At 32.6% G+C, this 16381-nt stretch overlaps 1 protein-coding gene across 3 annotated transcripts in view; it reads right to left on the minus strand.

Annotated features, from left to right (window-relative positions):
• Window positions 1-3654: 3654 nt before the first annotated feature.
• The window catches only part of LOC149801734 (uncharacterized), a 168911-nt gene continuing 156184 nt past the window's right edge, over window positions 3655-16381 (minus strand). For all 3 annotated transcript variants that reach the window (XM_089956045.1, XM_089956047.1, XM_089956044.1), the window contains one exon: window positions 3655-12148. In XM_089956045.1, the coding sequence (XP_089812171.1) occupies window positions 11994-12148 (155 nt within the window). In that variant the 3' untranslated portion in view covers window positions 3655-11993. The remainder of the gene's footprint in view (window positions 12149-16381) is intronic.

The following is a 16381-nucleotide window of genomic DNA, read 5'->3' on the forward strand; positions in this document are numbered from 1 at the left end:
CTTTCTCTTTGTTTGGAGCAAACTGAGTTTCAAACATAAAGTTAAATTTATGAAAGTAATTTTGTGTGATCTCTGCATAGCCTAGACTTAGACGGATGCATGTGTACTAAACTTATCACATGGCAATATGTATAAAATGTGACATACACGCAAGTTATATTTTTTCACATACACGTACGTAATCTTCATATCCTCACCAATGACGTTCTAATTTTATATCAAGAAATGTGTAATGTTCGAGGCGTGTGAATGTACTTAGAGCAATTTTACTGCACAAATGGACGAATTATTATTGACTAGGATTTACAAAGTATGTATGTATGTATGTATGTATGTATGTATGCATGCATGCATGTATGTATGCATGTTTATGTGTTTTGCGGCATCTCAGCATAAATGTGGCTATTTTGTACCAGTTAAAGGTAAAGTTGTAAAAATGTAAAAAATCAAATTTGCATAAAACTTTAGAAAGATTAACCCTTCAAAATAAATATAAACATTAACTAAAAAAGAGATCAAATAGAGCTAAAAGTATACACTTTTGTAAAATGTATATAAAATAACAGATGAAGGTAACACATGAAAAACCCTAAAAACATTATTAAAATTTGTTGTATAATCGGCTTTACCTTAAGAACCGCTCCGGTGTCCTAGTGGTTAGAGCGTCTGCCTCGGATGCGGAAGGTCGTGGGTTCGATCTCCGGCCGAGTCATACCAAAGACTTACAAAAATGGTACTAATAGCTGCCTCGCTTGGCGCTCAGCATTAAGAGGTTAGTGTTACTGGTCGGCCCGGTGTCAGGATAATGTGACTGGGTGGGACATCATGCCACATGTCTGTGGCATGATGCCCCAGTGCTAGACATCACTATAAACTGCCACACTACAGACATCGTAGCGATATGACTGAATTTTTTTAAAAAGCTACGTTGAAAATCCAAATCACACACACACACACACACACACACACACACACACACACACACACACACACGCTTTACCTTAAAAAGTCGAAATGTTCACGGATGATACGTTTTCAAATACTGGTAGTTCAGATAAGCAGACAAGATCGGCAGTCAAGCAGTAAGATTTAAACAATGATGAACATTACTCAGATTTATCGATTATAAACATAAAAGTAAAACAAAACTAATGTAACAGAAAAGGGGAAGAATGAGTGTTTGAATCTGTAGCCTTTAACTATTGAAACATTTAATGTACATATTATTTGCTCAAGACTTCTTTACTGCAAAGAATTCAGCAAGTCGCTCAAAACGTGTTGATGCTTAAGATAAGCAAACCACCGGAACAGACATGCTTGCAAGAGTAATTTCCCGTGATGCCCAAATATTATGCTTTTGTTATATATATATATATATATATATATATATATATATATATATATATATATATATATATATATATATATATATAATTTGCATTGTTTGTTAGGTTTTGTTTAAAAAATTCGTTTCATTTCATATTATGCTAATGTAACATTCTATTTTGGACTTGACCTTGTCCAAAATCAATTCTATTTTCTACTTGACCTGAATTATTGATTTTTTTGTATTTTTTATTTTATTTTCTAAACAACAAATGCATGGCTAAAATATTCTCTTTATATGGGTTTATTATCCAGAAATATTAATAGAAATAAATGTATTTGGGTCTGGATCCAGTTTGGAGAGATTTCCCTACAGTTTACCTGACATTGTCCAGGTTATATATTAACAGACTTTCTAATGATAACTAGCATTTTATTTTGTCAACATTAAAAACTTTTTAAGAGGTTATTTTCCATGGTGTAATGGTTCTTTTTTGAGGTAACGTAGAGGACTATGTAATCTTGTCACTGGAAAGATTATTAATTTGTACTTCAGATTTAGTAGAATCAATTTGTATTACTATATTGTTGTGTCCAGTAGGTTTTTGGGGTTGGAATTTATTTCTTCAAATTATTCAAGTGATTTTTCTCTGAAAATACAAAAGTGTTCTGATAACATTCTTGAAAATAGAGACTTGGATTTATAGTGAAATACAAACAAATGGATATATTCTCGGATTGTATTAATGTGATCCAACAACAGACTTTTTGCACATCAGCATTATACAGGTTATCAGTCACACCAATACCTTCAGTGCTGGACTTAATTTGGATTTCCACTAAAATTTATTCAGAACTTTAAATTACTAGGATTGTTTTGGGATTTAATTTGCAATAATTATACTGTAAGTTCTTTTTTATTTTCACTTTGTATTCTGGGAAAATACATTATTTGTTGATTTTTTTTTTACAAAACTTGATGCTTTTCACTCTTTTCTGTTATTTAAGAGCATAGATTCATAACAGTGCATGGAAAAAAAAAAAAGAGGACAAAACAGTGGAAAATTGGTTTCTAACCTGTCCAAGCGCATTGGAAATTTAACGGTTCGTTTTCAGAGGCACAAAGCCACAAAAGACAATTATTCAAACAAAACAAGAACTTGCAAACAGTAGCATGGTCGCAGGGTGCAGGTGGGGGTGGATGGGGCTAATTGCCCCAGATGTCAAAGGCCTTGGGGCACCAAAAACCCTTTGCAAATTCATCATCGCCATGGTTGCCTTTTACCCTTAGTACACAAATGCTCACAAGAAAACAAAAACAAAAGTTATTACACAGAATCCACATGATGTTTTTCTTAGATATATATGTTACATAAGGGCAGATATAATTCCTTACCCCTAGGAATTTTGGTCCTAGCTAGCTTGTCATATTTTCATTTCTTAATATAAAACTTAATACCAGCTGTACTCAAGCATGGATCAATTTTCATAACATCAGAACAGACCTCGTTCAATTCATTACATAGCAAAGAAAATAAATGTGCTTTATTGTTGTTGGGACCCCTTAGCCCACTAACCATTGACTGATACTCTTAATTTGTAATGAGCTCCTGTGTGGTAGCTGGAACAAAGGACTCTAGCTGATGACCTAAATAGGTTACCAATTAGATCTTTCTGCCCTATACAGTTGTTCAATCACTTTAAAATTTTGTTGTTGAAGTTTCATAAATCTTGCATAAGTTACATTCTAAAGGAAGTGAGGAAGGCTCATATTGATGAAGCATGTTCAAAACAGTTACCCATGTCAGACAAAGGACTCTACTGAGGGATGCTCAAACAGTTACCCATGTCAGACAAAGGACTCTATTGAGGGATGCTCAAACAGTTACCCATGTCAGACAAAGGACTCTACCGAGGGATGCTCAAACAGTTACCCATGTCAGACAAAGAACTCTATTGAGGGATGCTCAAACAGTTACCCATGTCAGACAAAGGACTCTATTAAGGGATGCTCAAACAGTTACCCATGTCAGAAGATGAAGGACACTACTGAGGGATGCTCAAAGTTACCAGAGGAAGACTTATACTGAGGGATGTTCAAACTCGACTTTGTGTAGACAGTGCATTACAGAACAAACATGAGTACTTAATGATATGAGACCATTTAATATATTCTCATTAGGCAAGAACTAAAGAAAAGAGAACAATTAAATAGCACTTTAAAAAAAACAATATCTAACCAAGTTAATGGAGTCGATGACCAGACCCATGTTTTATGTGAGACAGCAGTATACTGAAGGGATTTAGAGTGAGGGATCACAGGACAAGGAATGTGCACAATTTTATTATTTCATACAATGGATATTATGCTGTTTCATTCTCAGACAATGAATATTACACTGTCTCTTTCTCATACAATGGATATTACACTATCATACAAAGGATATTACACTATCTCAGTGTCATACAATGGATATTACACTGTCTCAATCTCATACAGTGGATATTACACTATCTCATACAAAGGATATGATACTGTTTCAGTCTCATACAGTTGATATTAAACTATATCTTGTACAATGCAAGTAGGGAGATAAAAACTATGCAAGATAATGTATATGTACAAAAGAGATGGTAGTACACATAATATATTCCTTACAACATAGTTTGGCAATTGTTTACATTTTTACCTACATTGTATATTATGTGTTATATTTTGCGTTAACTTTAGGAAACTTTGTTTACAATAAGTTCTTTTCATTCAAGATATAAAATACATTTTAGGCAAGGCTAAACTAAAAGTACTAGGAGAATTATGTGATGGTAAAAATAAATCAGTTTTATACTGTTTATATAAAGGATAAATCTCTTTTCAACAAAATATGTGTACTGTGTTGACATATGACTTATTTCTGTTAAAGCTCACATATTATCTATGGGCATTTAGATTTTATTGCTAAAGATAGACTGCTTTATAATATTCCTCTTGTCAGAAACTGGAAAATGATACTGCATTTATCTTAAAAGGAAAAATCATAATGTTCCAGATTCTAACAATGACTGACCCATTTTGTTTTAATCAGAAGCATTATTCCTAATGAGGAAAATTAAATTTTGTCATCAGAACAAATGACAGCTGTTGGTTTTAATAGTGTATTTATTGCTTAAAATTACACCAAAGGTAGATGACTAACAAAAAATGTTCACATCACCATATGAGCTTTAAAGAAACTCAAAAGGACCAAGTTGACTGGATAGAGAAATATTTAAATTTTGGATACTAAATCTGCCTAAAATATGTGGTGAATAAAGTCCGGTTAGAAAATGAAAATAACAAATTGATATGCAATGATTAGACATGGATTCCACCATTAAAACAAGTATCAAAGGTTTGAAGTCTACCATATATACTCACCTATATGTTGAGTCCAATTAGGAATAAAACAGACCCAGATTTGTTGTTGCTTGAAGCACCAGTTGATTGGTGTCTATGTTGTTTGTTCTACTGATTACTCTTAAAAGACTGCATAGACCCAGTTCTGTCAGTGTACAGTGGATTGGCAGATCTGAGTCTGTGCAGTTTGCAGTTGGACTCAACTAATAAGCAAGTACATATTGAAAGACAGCCATAAAAAATAAACAAATATAAGTTTTGGAAGTTGTCCATTTATGATGAAAATTTTACATTACTCTCATTTTGAATGTGAAAAGTTTACATAACTCTCATTTTGAATGTGAAAATTTTATATAACTCTCATTTTGAATGTGAAAAGTTTGCATAACTCTCATTTTGAATGTGAAAAGTTTACATAACTCTCATTCTAAATGTGAAAATTTTATATAACTCTCATTCTGAATGTGAAAAGTTTACATAACTCTCATTCTGAATGTGAAAATTTTATATAACTCTCATTTTGAATGTGAAAAGTTTGCATAACTCTCATTTTGAATGTGAAAAGTTTACATAACTCTCATTTTGAATGTTAAAAGCTTACATAACTCTCATTCTAAATGTGAAAATTTTATATAACTCTCATTCTGAATGTGAAAAGTTTACATAACTCTCATTCTGAATGTGAAAGTTTTACATTGACTTGATAATACACTAGACAGGTTGAGATACAAACCTGACCAAACATTTGAAAAAGTACACTAGACGGGATGACATAAAAACCTGACAAAGCATTTGAAATAGTACACTAGACAGGATGAGATAAAAACCTGACAGAGCATTTGAAATAGTACACTAGACAGAATGGGATAAAAACCATATAAAACGTTTGAAATAGCACATGTAAAGATGAGAGAAAAACCTGATGAAGCATTTGAATTAGTACACTAGACATGTTGAGAGAAAAACCTTTTAAAGCATTTGAATTAGCACACTTGTCAGGATGAGAGAAATCACAATTACTATGTTTTAGAAAACAAATAATCTGTAGTATTTACTGGTAATAAAAGAAATATATAAACCATTAAAGGGGTGTTTTTCACTTTGGAAAAATAAAGCTAGAATAAACAAGACAACAGATGACATCTGAAAAGTTAGACAATAAAGTCACAATAACAATAAATAACCTCTGGTACATTAGACCAATATTGTTGTAGTGAGCATTATTCATTTGATTACTTTTTAATTAATTGGAGGTTAAACAATGCTTGCTGGATTGGAAAAGGCTCTAAAAGTCTAAAAGTGCATTATTGGTAGTTTACAAGGTCAACTCACTTTTAATTTACAAGGTCTAACTTCAATAATGCAAGCTAAAAGGATGTCTGAAACTAATCTATCTGAAAATATGAACTTATTTATTTTATTGACAGCATCAGACTCAAAAGACTGATTACTGTTTTCAAATGCAACTCAGATTGTATTTCAGGAGATTTTTTTATATTTGATAAATACAGTATCTCTCCCATGATAAGTCCAGAAAGCCCCACATTATAAATATGATAAAAAGTGGACAATTGACTAAATGTTGACAAGGTTTTCTTAAATATAAATTTGCATAAATTTTGTTGGGTGTTTAGATAGGTTTATCATCAGATAAGTTTATCATCAGATAGGTTTATCATCAGATAAGTTTATCATCAGATAGATTTAAGTTTATCATCAGATAGTTTTAAGTTTATCATCAGATAGGTTTATCATCAGATAGTTTTATCATCAGATAGGTTTATCATCAGATAAGTTTATTATCAAATAGTTTTAAGTTTATCATCAGATAGGTTTATCATTAGATAAGTTTATCATCAGATAGGTTTATCATCAGATAGGTTTATCATCAGATAGTTTTAAGTTTATCATCAGATAGGTTTATCATCAGATAGTTTTAAGTTTATCATCAGATAAGTTTATCATCAGATAGGTTTATCATCAGATAGGTTTATCATCAGATAGTTTTAAGTTTATCATCAGATAGGTTTATCATCAGATAGGTTTATCATCAGATAAGTTTATCATCAGATAGGTTTATCATCAGATAAGTTTACCATCAGATAGGTTTATCATCAGATAGGTTTATCATTAGATAAGTTTATCATCAGATAGGTTTATCATCAGATAAGTTTATCGTCAGACAGGTTTATCATCAGATAGGTTTATCATCAGATAGGTTTATCATCAAAGCAGATAATACATGTACCATATATACTTGCTTATAATTCAAAAGTCCAACTGCAAACTGCACAGACCAAGATCTCATAATGCACCAGCAAATCTGGATCTATGCAATTTGTTAGAAGTAATCAGTAGAACAAACAATACAGACCCTGATCTGATAGTGCATTGTGTGATGACAGATAAGGAGATATGTTGTTTTGCAGTTGGTCACAACTTACAAGCAATATGGTGAGTAAAGATAAATGTATTCATCTTGATCAACAAGGGCCATAAATCTGTCCAAAATGAAGTAAATGAAACAATGTTGACATCAAACTGCATCAGAACATGTTGAATGGTTCTTAAGCTATGCTGATTACAAGCAACATCCCATGTTAAGATATGGAGTTAACTGTTAAGGGCCATAACTCTGTCCAAAATGATGTAGATGAGACAAAGCCATAAAAGGCACATCAAGACCTACAAGACAATGTTCGTACCAAATTTCATAGAATATACTGAATGATTCCTGAACTATGTCGGTTACAAAAAATATCCCATATAAAGAAATGTAATTAATTGTCAAGAGACAAAATTCTACAAAATATGTAAGTGATGACACAAAAGGCACATATAGCTCGATGGGACCATGTTTATACCAAACTGCATTCAGATATGTTGAATGGTTCATGACATATGCTGAATACAATGATCTGATGAGGAAGGATTGAAAATGATAGGACAAAGACAATAACTCCAGTCAAATTAAAACTAAAAAGATGAATTTTAAAAGGCATTTGTACATGTCAGTGGCAATACACCTGCCAAATGTCATCCAATTAAGTATAAGCCCTACAACAACTATGAATGAATAAATAGATCATCTTAATAAGGGACCCTAATTAGAACCTTCCTAGCCCAATCTTAATTTGGGACCATAATTATTACCAACCAAGTTTCATCATTTGAATGTGGGACCCTAATTAGGACCAAGCAAAATGCAAATGTCTTACAATTTGAGTCTGACTGCAGACATGTTAGTGGCTACATTAAAACACTGTATTTATACACCTTTTATATAATATTATCTCATGTAAGTGTATTAATATCATGCCAAGTCCCTTGTAAGTATATCAATATCATGTCAAGTCCCTTGTAAGTATATTAATATCATGTCAAGTCCCTTGTAGATGTATCAATAACATGCCAAGTCCCTTGTATGTATATCAAAATCATGTCAAGACTCTAGTAAGTTTATTAATATCATGCCAAGTCCCTTGTAGGTGAATCAATATCCTGCCAAGTCCTTTGTATGTGTATCAATATCATGCCAAGTCCCTTGTAGGTGAATCAATATCCTGCCAAGACCTTTTATGTGTATCAATATCATGCCAAGTCCCTTGTAAGTGTATTAATATCATGCCAAGTCCCTTGTAAGTGTATTAATATCATGCCAAGTCCCTTGTAAGTATATCAATATCAAGCCAAGACCCTTGTAAGTGTATTATTATCATGCCAAGATCCTTGCATGTATAGCAATATCATGGCATGTCCCTTGTAAGTGTATTAATATCATGCCAAGTCCCTTGTAAGTGTATTAATATCATGCCAAGTCCCTTGTAAGTGTATTATTATCATGCCAAGATCCTTGCATGTATAGCAATATCATGCCAAGTCCCTTGTAAGTGTATTAATATCATGCCAAGTCCCTTGTAAATGTATTAATATCATGCCAAGTCCCTTGTAAGTATATCAATATCAAGCCAAGTCCCTTGTAAGTGTATTAATATCATGCCAAGTCCCTTGTAAGTATATCAATATCATGCCAAGTCCCTTGTAAGTATATTAATATCATGCCAAGACCCTTGTATGTGTATCAGTATCATGCCTTTGTAAATGTATCAATATCATGGCAAGTCCCTTGTAAGTGCATCAGTATCATGCCAAGTCCTTTGTAAGTGTATCAATATCATGACAAGTCCCCTTGTAAGTGTATCAATATCATGCCAAGACCTTTGTTTGTCAATATCATGCAAAGTCCTTGTAAGTGTATTAATATCATGCCAAGTCCCTTGTAAGTGTATCAATATCATGCCAAGTCCCTTGTAAGTATATCAATATCATGCCAAGTTCTTTGTAAGTGTATTAATAGTATGTCAAGACCTAAGACCTTTGTACATGTATCAATATCATGCCAAGTCCCTTGTAATTGTATTAATATCATGCCAAGTCCCTTGTAAATGTATCAATATCATGCCAAGTCCCTTGTAAGTGTATTAATATCATGCCAAGACCCTTGTAACTGTATCAATATCATGCCAAGTCCCTTGTATGTGTATCAGTATCATGCCAAGTCCCTTTTAAGTGTATCAATATCATACCAAGACCATTGTATGTGTATCAATATCATGCCAAGTCCCTTTTAAGTTTATCAGTATCATGCCAAGTCCCTTTTAAGTGTATCAATATCATGCCAAGTCCCTTATACATGTATCAATAACATGTCGAGTTCCAGTTTCTTTCTCCCTCTTTCTCCCATTATTTATATTGATCATATTTAGTTAAAAAATGTTCTATTCACATATTCTTTTCAGAGAAAAACAGCTTGTAGCTACCAATATTGTGGCCAAGTCACATTAGGAAAGGGTAATTAAATGGCTTTTATCCTACTGTCTTATTCTTATGGCAGAAATCTACATGAATTGATCTGTTGACATTTGTATTTCATTTACTTGCCAATAAAAATATTTTTATTACAGTTCATTAGTACAAAGATGCAAATGCCTTGAAAATTAAGACGGACTGGAGACACTTTGGTGGCCATATTCAACAGCTTTATATAGCAACAGCTCTCATGGCATAGTGGTTAGAGTGTCCGCCTTGAAAGCGGGAGGTCGTGGATTCGAACCATGGCCAAGTCATACCAAAGACTTACAAAACAGCTGCCTTGCTAGGTGCTCAGCATTAAGAGGTTAGTGTTAGGACTGGTTGACCTGGTGTCAGGATAATGTGACTGGGTGGGACATCATACTACATGTCTGCGGCATGATGCCCCAGTGCTAGACATCACTATAACTGCCACACTGCAGAATCCAAATCACACACACACAGATATATATATATATATATATATATATATATATATATATATATATATATATATATATATATATATATATATATATATATGTATATATATACCACATACATTAAAAATAACATGGCAGCTAAATTGTTGGTATAAAGCAATTTGATATACAAAAAAAAAAACATAAAACAAAAATATAATTTATTTACAAAAAATATTAAACAAATATTCATGCTACGTTTTGATAAATATGACAGAATACAAAGACAAGTCCTCAACCAAAAAATGCATATATTTTTTAAGCAAGGTATATTTTCATCTGTACCAACACATCCAAGTTCCACCAAATAACGATTTAAGGTCTGACAGAATTGTATTTAGACTGTATAATAGCAAGAATGAGGCTATAGAAAGACAATACCACAATAATTGAGGCAGCAGTCTCTTGCTAGAATATAGTAACCTTACAGGTGGCACTCTCTTAAAACAGCAACCATTGATGTGGCACTCTTTTAGTAGAACAACCTTAGAGTTGGCTTTTTTTTAATACAACAACCCTTGAGGTGGCATTCTTTTAATTTGGCAAACCTTGAGGTGGCACTCTTTTACTAGAACAATCTCAGAGATTGCACTCTTGATAGCATTTGTATTCTAAATTTGCAAACACATGTGTTTTTAGTGTGAAATTTCAACCAAAAAAAATAAAAGAGGTGGGTCAAGAAGTGTGCCACTTTCTTCCCCTAAATTTGCCACACTGTAGGTTTATGAACAGGCAAGTATAGGGGGAGTAAGTCCAGGAGTGGCACAGTTTTTGAACCACCTCTTTTGTTTTGTGTTTTTTAAAATTCAGTTATAACAAATATTTAATAGTGAACTCAGTGTTTAATAATGGAATTTATGAAAATTAAAGAGGGGGGGATGAGTACAGGCAGATAATAATGATCAGGAAATATTGTTTTAGAAAAGAGAACACCAATGAGTACCAAAGTCAAACAAGAGTGTTACCACTAGGACAACAACTTTCCATGACCTTCAATGATGAAACCGGAAAAATATATAATATTTTCGAGGGACTAAAGAATGACCGAGTTACTAAAACAGGTGATATTAGGCTCCCAGCAACATTAATTCAGTATGTCAGAATGTGAAATACTCTTGCATCAAAAATGCTATAACTGATTTCATAAACGGGCATCTTTTCTGCTGGGTATAGAATTTAACAGTATCAGGGCTACAAGTTACAAAAAGGATCCAAAAGGCAAATATATATGCAGGTACATTTTAACATATATAATTCATAGAGAATGTATATTAATTTCATTTGTGTTCTATATTCTATATGATATGGAAGATGAAAGTGACTTTTTTTAAAGATCCCGATTTAGACAAGAACTAAATTATGATTCACCAAATAGAATTACTCTAAAATAGCTGACTTCAAATATAGGTATTATTTTTGTGACTTTTGGCACCACTGTTACTTCCATTACAGATGACCTACATACTGGATGCAGCAAAAGACTCTAACTCTACTATTATGGCTACAACAACAGTAGAGAAAAAATTGATCCAAAATTTGTCAACTGAAATCATTTTTTTTAACAAGAAAATACAATTTTCTAACACTTTTGCAATTTTATTTAAGCAAATATTGTATCTAATTCAAACAAAGAGATGATAAGTTGATGGCTGTACTAGGAATAGGGAGACAGACCAAATGTTCACCAAAGTCAAATATTGTGCAGGTCCGAGTATCTGGATATCACTGTCTTCAAGCTACAACCTGTGCAAATAATACAAATACATGTGCATTGTTGTTCATCTGGACTCATTTGTCTGAATGTTTCAGGATCTGTATAGCTGTGTATATTGGGAACAGATTTTCATAGCATATATAATAATATTACTTGCATGCTCCAATTTTGCATGATAAATGTATCAATTTGTCAAATGCCAATGTCATCATACATTATATTCTTCTCATCGATGGAAGACTTCATCTGCTGGAATTGGTTCGTACCAATTGTCCACATTCTCTGCTCCAGGGTATGGTGACTGAGAAGGAATCTGACTTCTAAATTTCTCACTCCGAGGAGTCAACATAATCTTATGCCTGGTCAGAAAGGCTGGATCCACTGTAATATAAAATAATTTACTCTATCTACTGGTATAAAAAAACAGGATAGACTCAATTCTGACATAAGACATTGTGCCTGCAGATTAGTCTAGATTGTTTATTGTATCCATTATTTCAAGTAAACAGATATGATACAGATACATTTTCGATGCAAAGGCATTCAAAATATGATAAATTGTATAATGATTTTGGCTTATCCTTAATAGATTTATGCAGAAATGTTAATATTTACATTGTGAATGGAAGGCCCTTCGATAGTAAAAATGGTCTGTTCACATGCATAGCTCATAATGGTTGCAGTGTAGTTGATTTATGATATTTAGTTGATTATATAACTACATGTATTTAGCTATAGCACCAGCTTTGGAGTAGGGACTCGAGATGAGTCAATGCATTTTCTAAAATATTGTTAAATTTGACTAATTCAGCATGTGAGAAATGATGGTAACATTTTCCAAAATATTGTTAAACTTGACTAATTCAGCATGTGAGAAATGATGGTAACATTTTCCGAAATATTGTTAAATTTGACTAATTCAGCATGTGAGAAATGATGGTAACATTTTCCGAAATATTGTTAAATTTGACTAATTCAGCATGTGAGAAATGATGGTAACATTTTCTGAAATATTGTTAAATTTGACTAATTCAGCATGTGAGAAATGATAGTAACATTTTCCAAAATATTGTTAAATTTGACTAATTCAGCATGTGAGAAATGATGGTAACGTTTTCCAAAATATTGTTAAATTTGACTAATTCAGCATGTGAGAAATGATGGTAACATTTTCCAAAATATTGTTAAACTTGACTAATTCAGCATGTGAGAAATGATGGTAACATTTTCCAAAATATTGTTAAACTTGACTAATTCAGCATGTGAGAAATGATGGTAACATTTTCCAAAATATTGTTAAATTTGACTAATTCAACATGTGAGAAATGATGGTAACATTTTCCGAAATATTAAGTTTGACTAATTCAGCATGAGAGAAATGATGGTAACAGTTTCCAAAATATTGATGTTAATGATCATCAAACTTACTGAAGAGAAATTTAATATTGATACTTGTACCCTCTCTAAGTGGGAATATTTTCGTCTTACTGAAGACAATATACACTCATTTGTAACAATGTTTAGCACAGCGTATGATGACACAAAGAATGATCTGTTCAGATATCTTGAAACTGATACTGACTTCCGCTTCAGAATATTAGTTCAGTTATACCAGAATACAGGTTCAATTTTTCAGACAGGAAGTACAACACCTAATATGACAACAACTGCATTGGTGGGATAAAGAATGCGATTAGGCAAAATATCATAAAAACTACTGGTTACAATGCTTACATTCTCAAAAACTGAAGCTGGCCTTAAGTTATATAGAGAGTATGAATCAGCTGATAAATCAATAATCATACTCAAGTAAAGATACACTAGAGAATCCCAGATGAATTAACAAGGAGAGGAGAAACCCCCAACAATTTTGGCATATTCTGAAACGTGAAAAAAAGCCCAGCAAGAAACAAGTTAAAAAAGAACTTGTCTTTTCACACTTAATACTGCACAGTTGAAGCTTGAATGCAGTAGAGGTGTATTTATCTAAGAAAATATTGATGATATTTTTGCAATACTCTATGATGATGATGTTGCTAATTGCACTGATACAGTAAAACTACTTCAGAACCAAATAAATGTTATCGAACGTTTCTGTGATAAAACTGGTATCATGGTCAATCTCAGTAAAACTAAAATCATTGTTTTCAGAAGTAGGGGATATCTCAAGCGAAAGGAGGTATGGTTTTTCAAAGAAAGTCGTATTGAATCGTATTGAGTGTTTGCCTTATTACAAGTACATAGGTCTTTTTTTCATCGCAAAGTTGGTTTGGACAAAAGCTAGGCAGATACTAGTGGCTCAGGCAAAGAAAGCAACTTCAAGGATTTTACAATATCAACAATGATTTGGCTGTTTTAGTTTAGAGGATGCTTTTAAATGTTTTGATAATGAAATAAAGTCAATTGGTTGCTATCAGTCAGAAATTTGGGGATATGAATTTAGTAGTGATATTGAAAATGTGCAATACAACTTTTTCACACTGTATTTAGGTAATCCTAAAACTACCAATTGTTTGGGGAGTGTGGACGATAATCACTTTGTACCTCATTTTTTACAATGTATTCAATACTGGTTGTAATAATAATAATACGGTAATAATAAGGACTTTATTTAGAGAAGGTAACTCAATTTGTTACAGTATATACAACATGATGTGAAGAATCTGGCTTGACACTAAATAATTAAGTAATTTTAAAATTCAAATTATCAAGCCTGGAACACATGCACAGGCTTCTGTGAAAACATAAACATATATAAAACATAAAATATCATCCTGCATTGAAAAATTTAACATTGAAAATGATGCAAAATGACAGAAAAGCAGGTGGTATTTTTTGTACTAGAACTGTTCAATTGCTTAAAGATTTCATCCATTTAAGACATTGATTATGAAAAGAAGAAGTGCTAGGAGCCTGCCTTCTGGATACTTTATACATCATTTTGGCCTTTCTAAGAAATATTCTTTCATGTATTGTTAAAATCTTTATATTATTCATTGCATCCTGAAAATGGTCTATACATTGATCTAGAATTAAATGGCAAGCCCTCTTTTGGAGTCTTAAAAGTGTTGTTATGTTTGAATTAGATGTATTACCCCAAATTACATTACAGCAGTCCAGATATGGCTGAATATAACTTTTATGAAAGATGACCCTATACTGAAGAGGAATGTATGTTTTGATTTTCCTCTGTAGCCAAAGATAAAAATTAACCTTTTCTGAAACATGTTTAATGTGAACAGACCAAGTAAAATTTTTATCTACGAATACACCAAGAAGTCTATTTAGACAGGTCATATAAAAGCTCACATTGTCAAATAGAACCTGGAGTTTGTCGGTATCTAGCCTTGCTCATTTTTGTTGTGTTATAACTGGTAGAGCTTTCATTTTTTCTGTATTTATGATCATATTGTTGACCATTTAAAAATACTTTTTGCACTTTATCGGTTAAGTAAGAAGTAAACCAGTTTAGGGAGTTTTCACTGCATTGATAGATTTTTAGTTTTTCAAGCAAAATTTCATGGTCTACAAGATCAAAAGCTTTATGAAAATCAACCATAACAGTGTCTACCATTTCTCCTTGATCTAATGCTTTCAGCCATTTATCAATCAAAGATACAAGTGCAGTTTCACTGGAGTGATTCTGGTGAAAGCCAGACTGATAATCATGAATAAGATCATAAGTGTTCAAATAGTTGAGGAGAGAATCATGTACATGTTTTTCTAGTAATCTGGAGAGACAAGGAAGGATAGAGATGGGTCTGTAGTTATTTACATAATCTTTTGTTCCTGCTTTATGCAATGGTACAACCTTGGCAGTTTTCCATGTTTTGTGGAAATTTATTAGATCTAATACTTTCATTGCAAATGAGCATCCACCTTGGATGCGGGAGGTCATGGGTACAATTCCCGGCAGAGTCATACCAAAGACTTACAAAAATAGTACTAACAGATGCTTGGCGTTCAGCATTAAGAGGTTAGTTTCAAGACTGGTCGGCCTGGTGTCAGGATAATGTGACTGGGTGGGACATCATAGTAGCAATATGACTGAAAAATTGTTAAAGCTACATTACAAATCCAAATCACATACACACTCATTACAAATGAAAGCTATACTCTCTATAAATGCAGGTGCAGCTACCTTTAGTAGCCTTGGTCAAATCATATCAAGTCCTGTAATTTTACAATCATCCATTCTGGACTCATTTCAGGAATTTGAAACTTTATATTGTTTGGTAGTTTTTTAGCACAAAAATGTTTGATGATCAGATGAAGTTCTGGGTTCTTCAGCAATTTGAACAAAAAAGTTAAAAATATTTCAGATGTCAGTTGGGTTATCAGTATAAATGCCCTCATGACTGAGGGATAAAATTTCAGTTTTACTCTTACATTTGCCTGCAAGGCTGTAAGAATATCTTCAACTCGTTACCCATACAAATGCTATTTAATGTTGAAAAGATTAGATGAAACTATTCCCTTTGACTACCAAAGTTGAAGGAACATTTGAATTGTTCTACCTGGCTTTAAATAAAATGGGTTCCAATATAGTTAGTAGAAAAATGATACTAGGGATCCCCTCTTATAAGGTGACCTTTTCTGCCATAAATGGTGGCC

The sequence above is a fragment of the Sinohyriopsis cumingii genome, chromosome 4 (genome assembly GCF_028554795.1).
Source record: "Sinohyriopsis cumingii isolate HCF-2022 chromosome 4, ASM2855479v2, whole genome shotgun sequence".
Lineage (NCBI taxonomy): Eukaryota > Metazoa > Mollusca > Bivalvia > Unionida > Unionidae > Sinohyriopsis > Sinohyriopsis cumingii.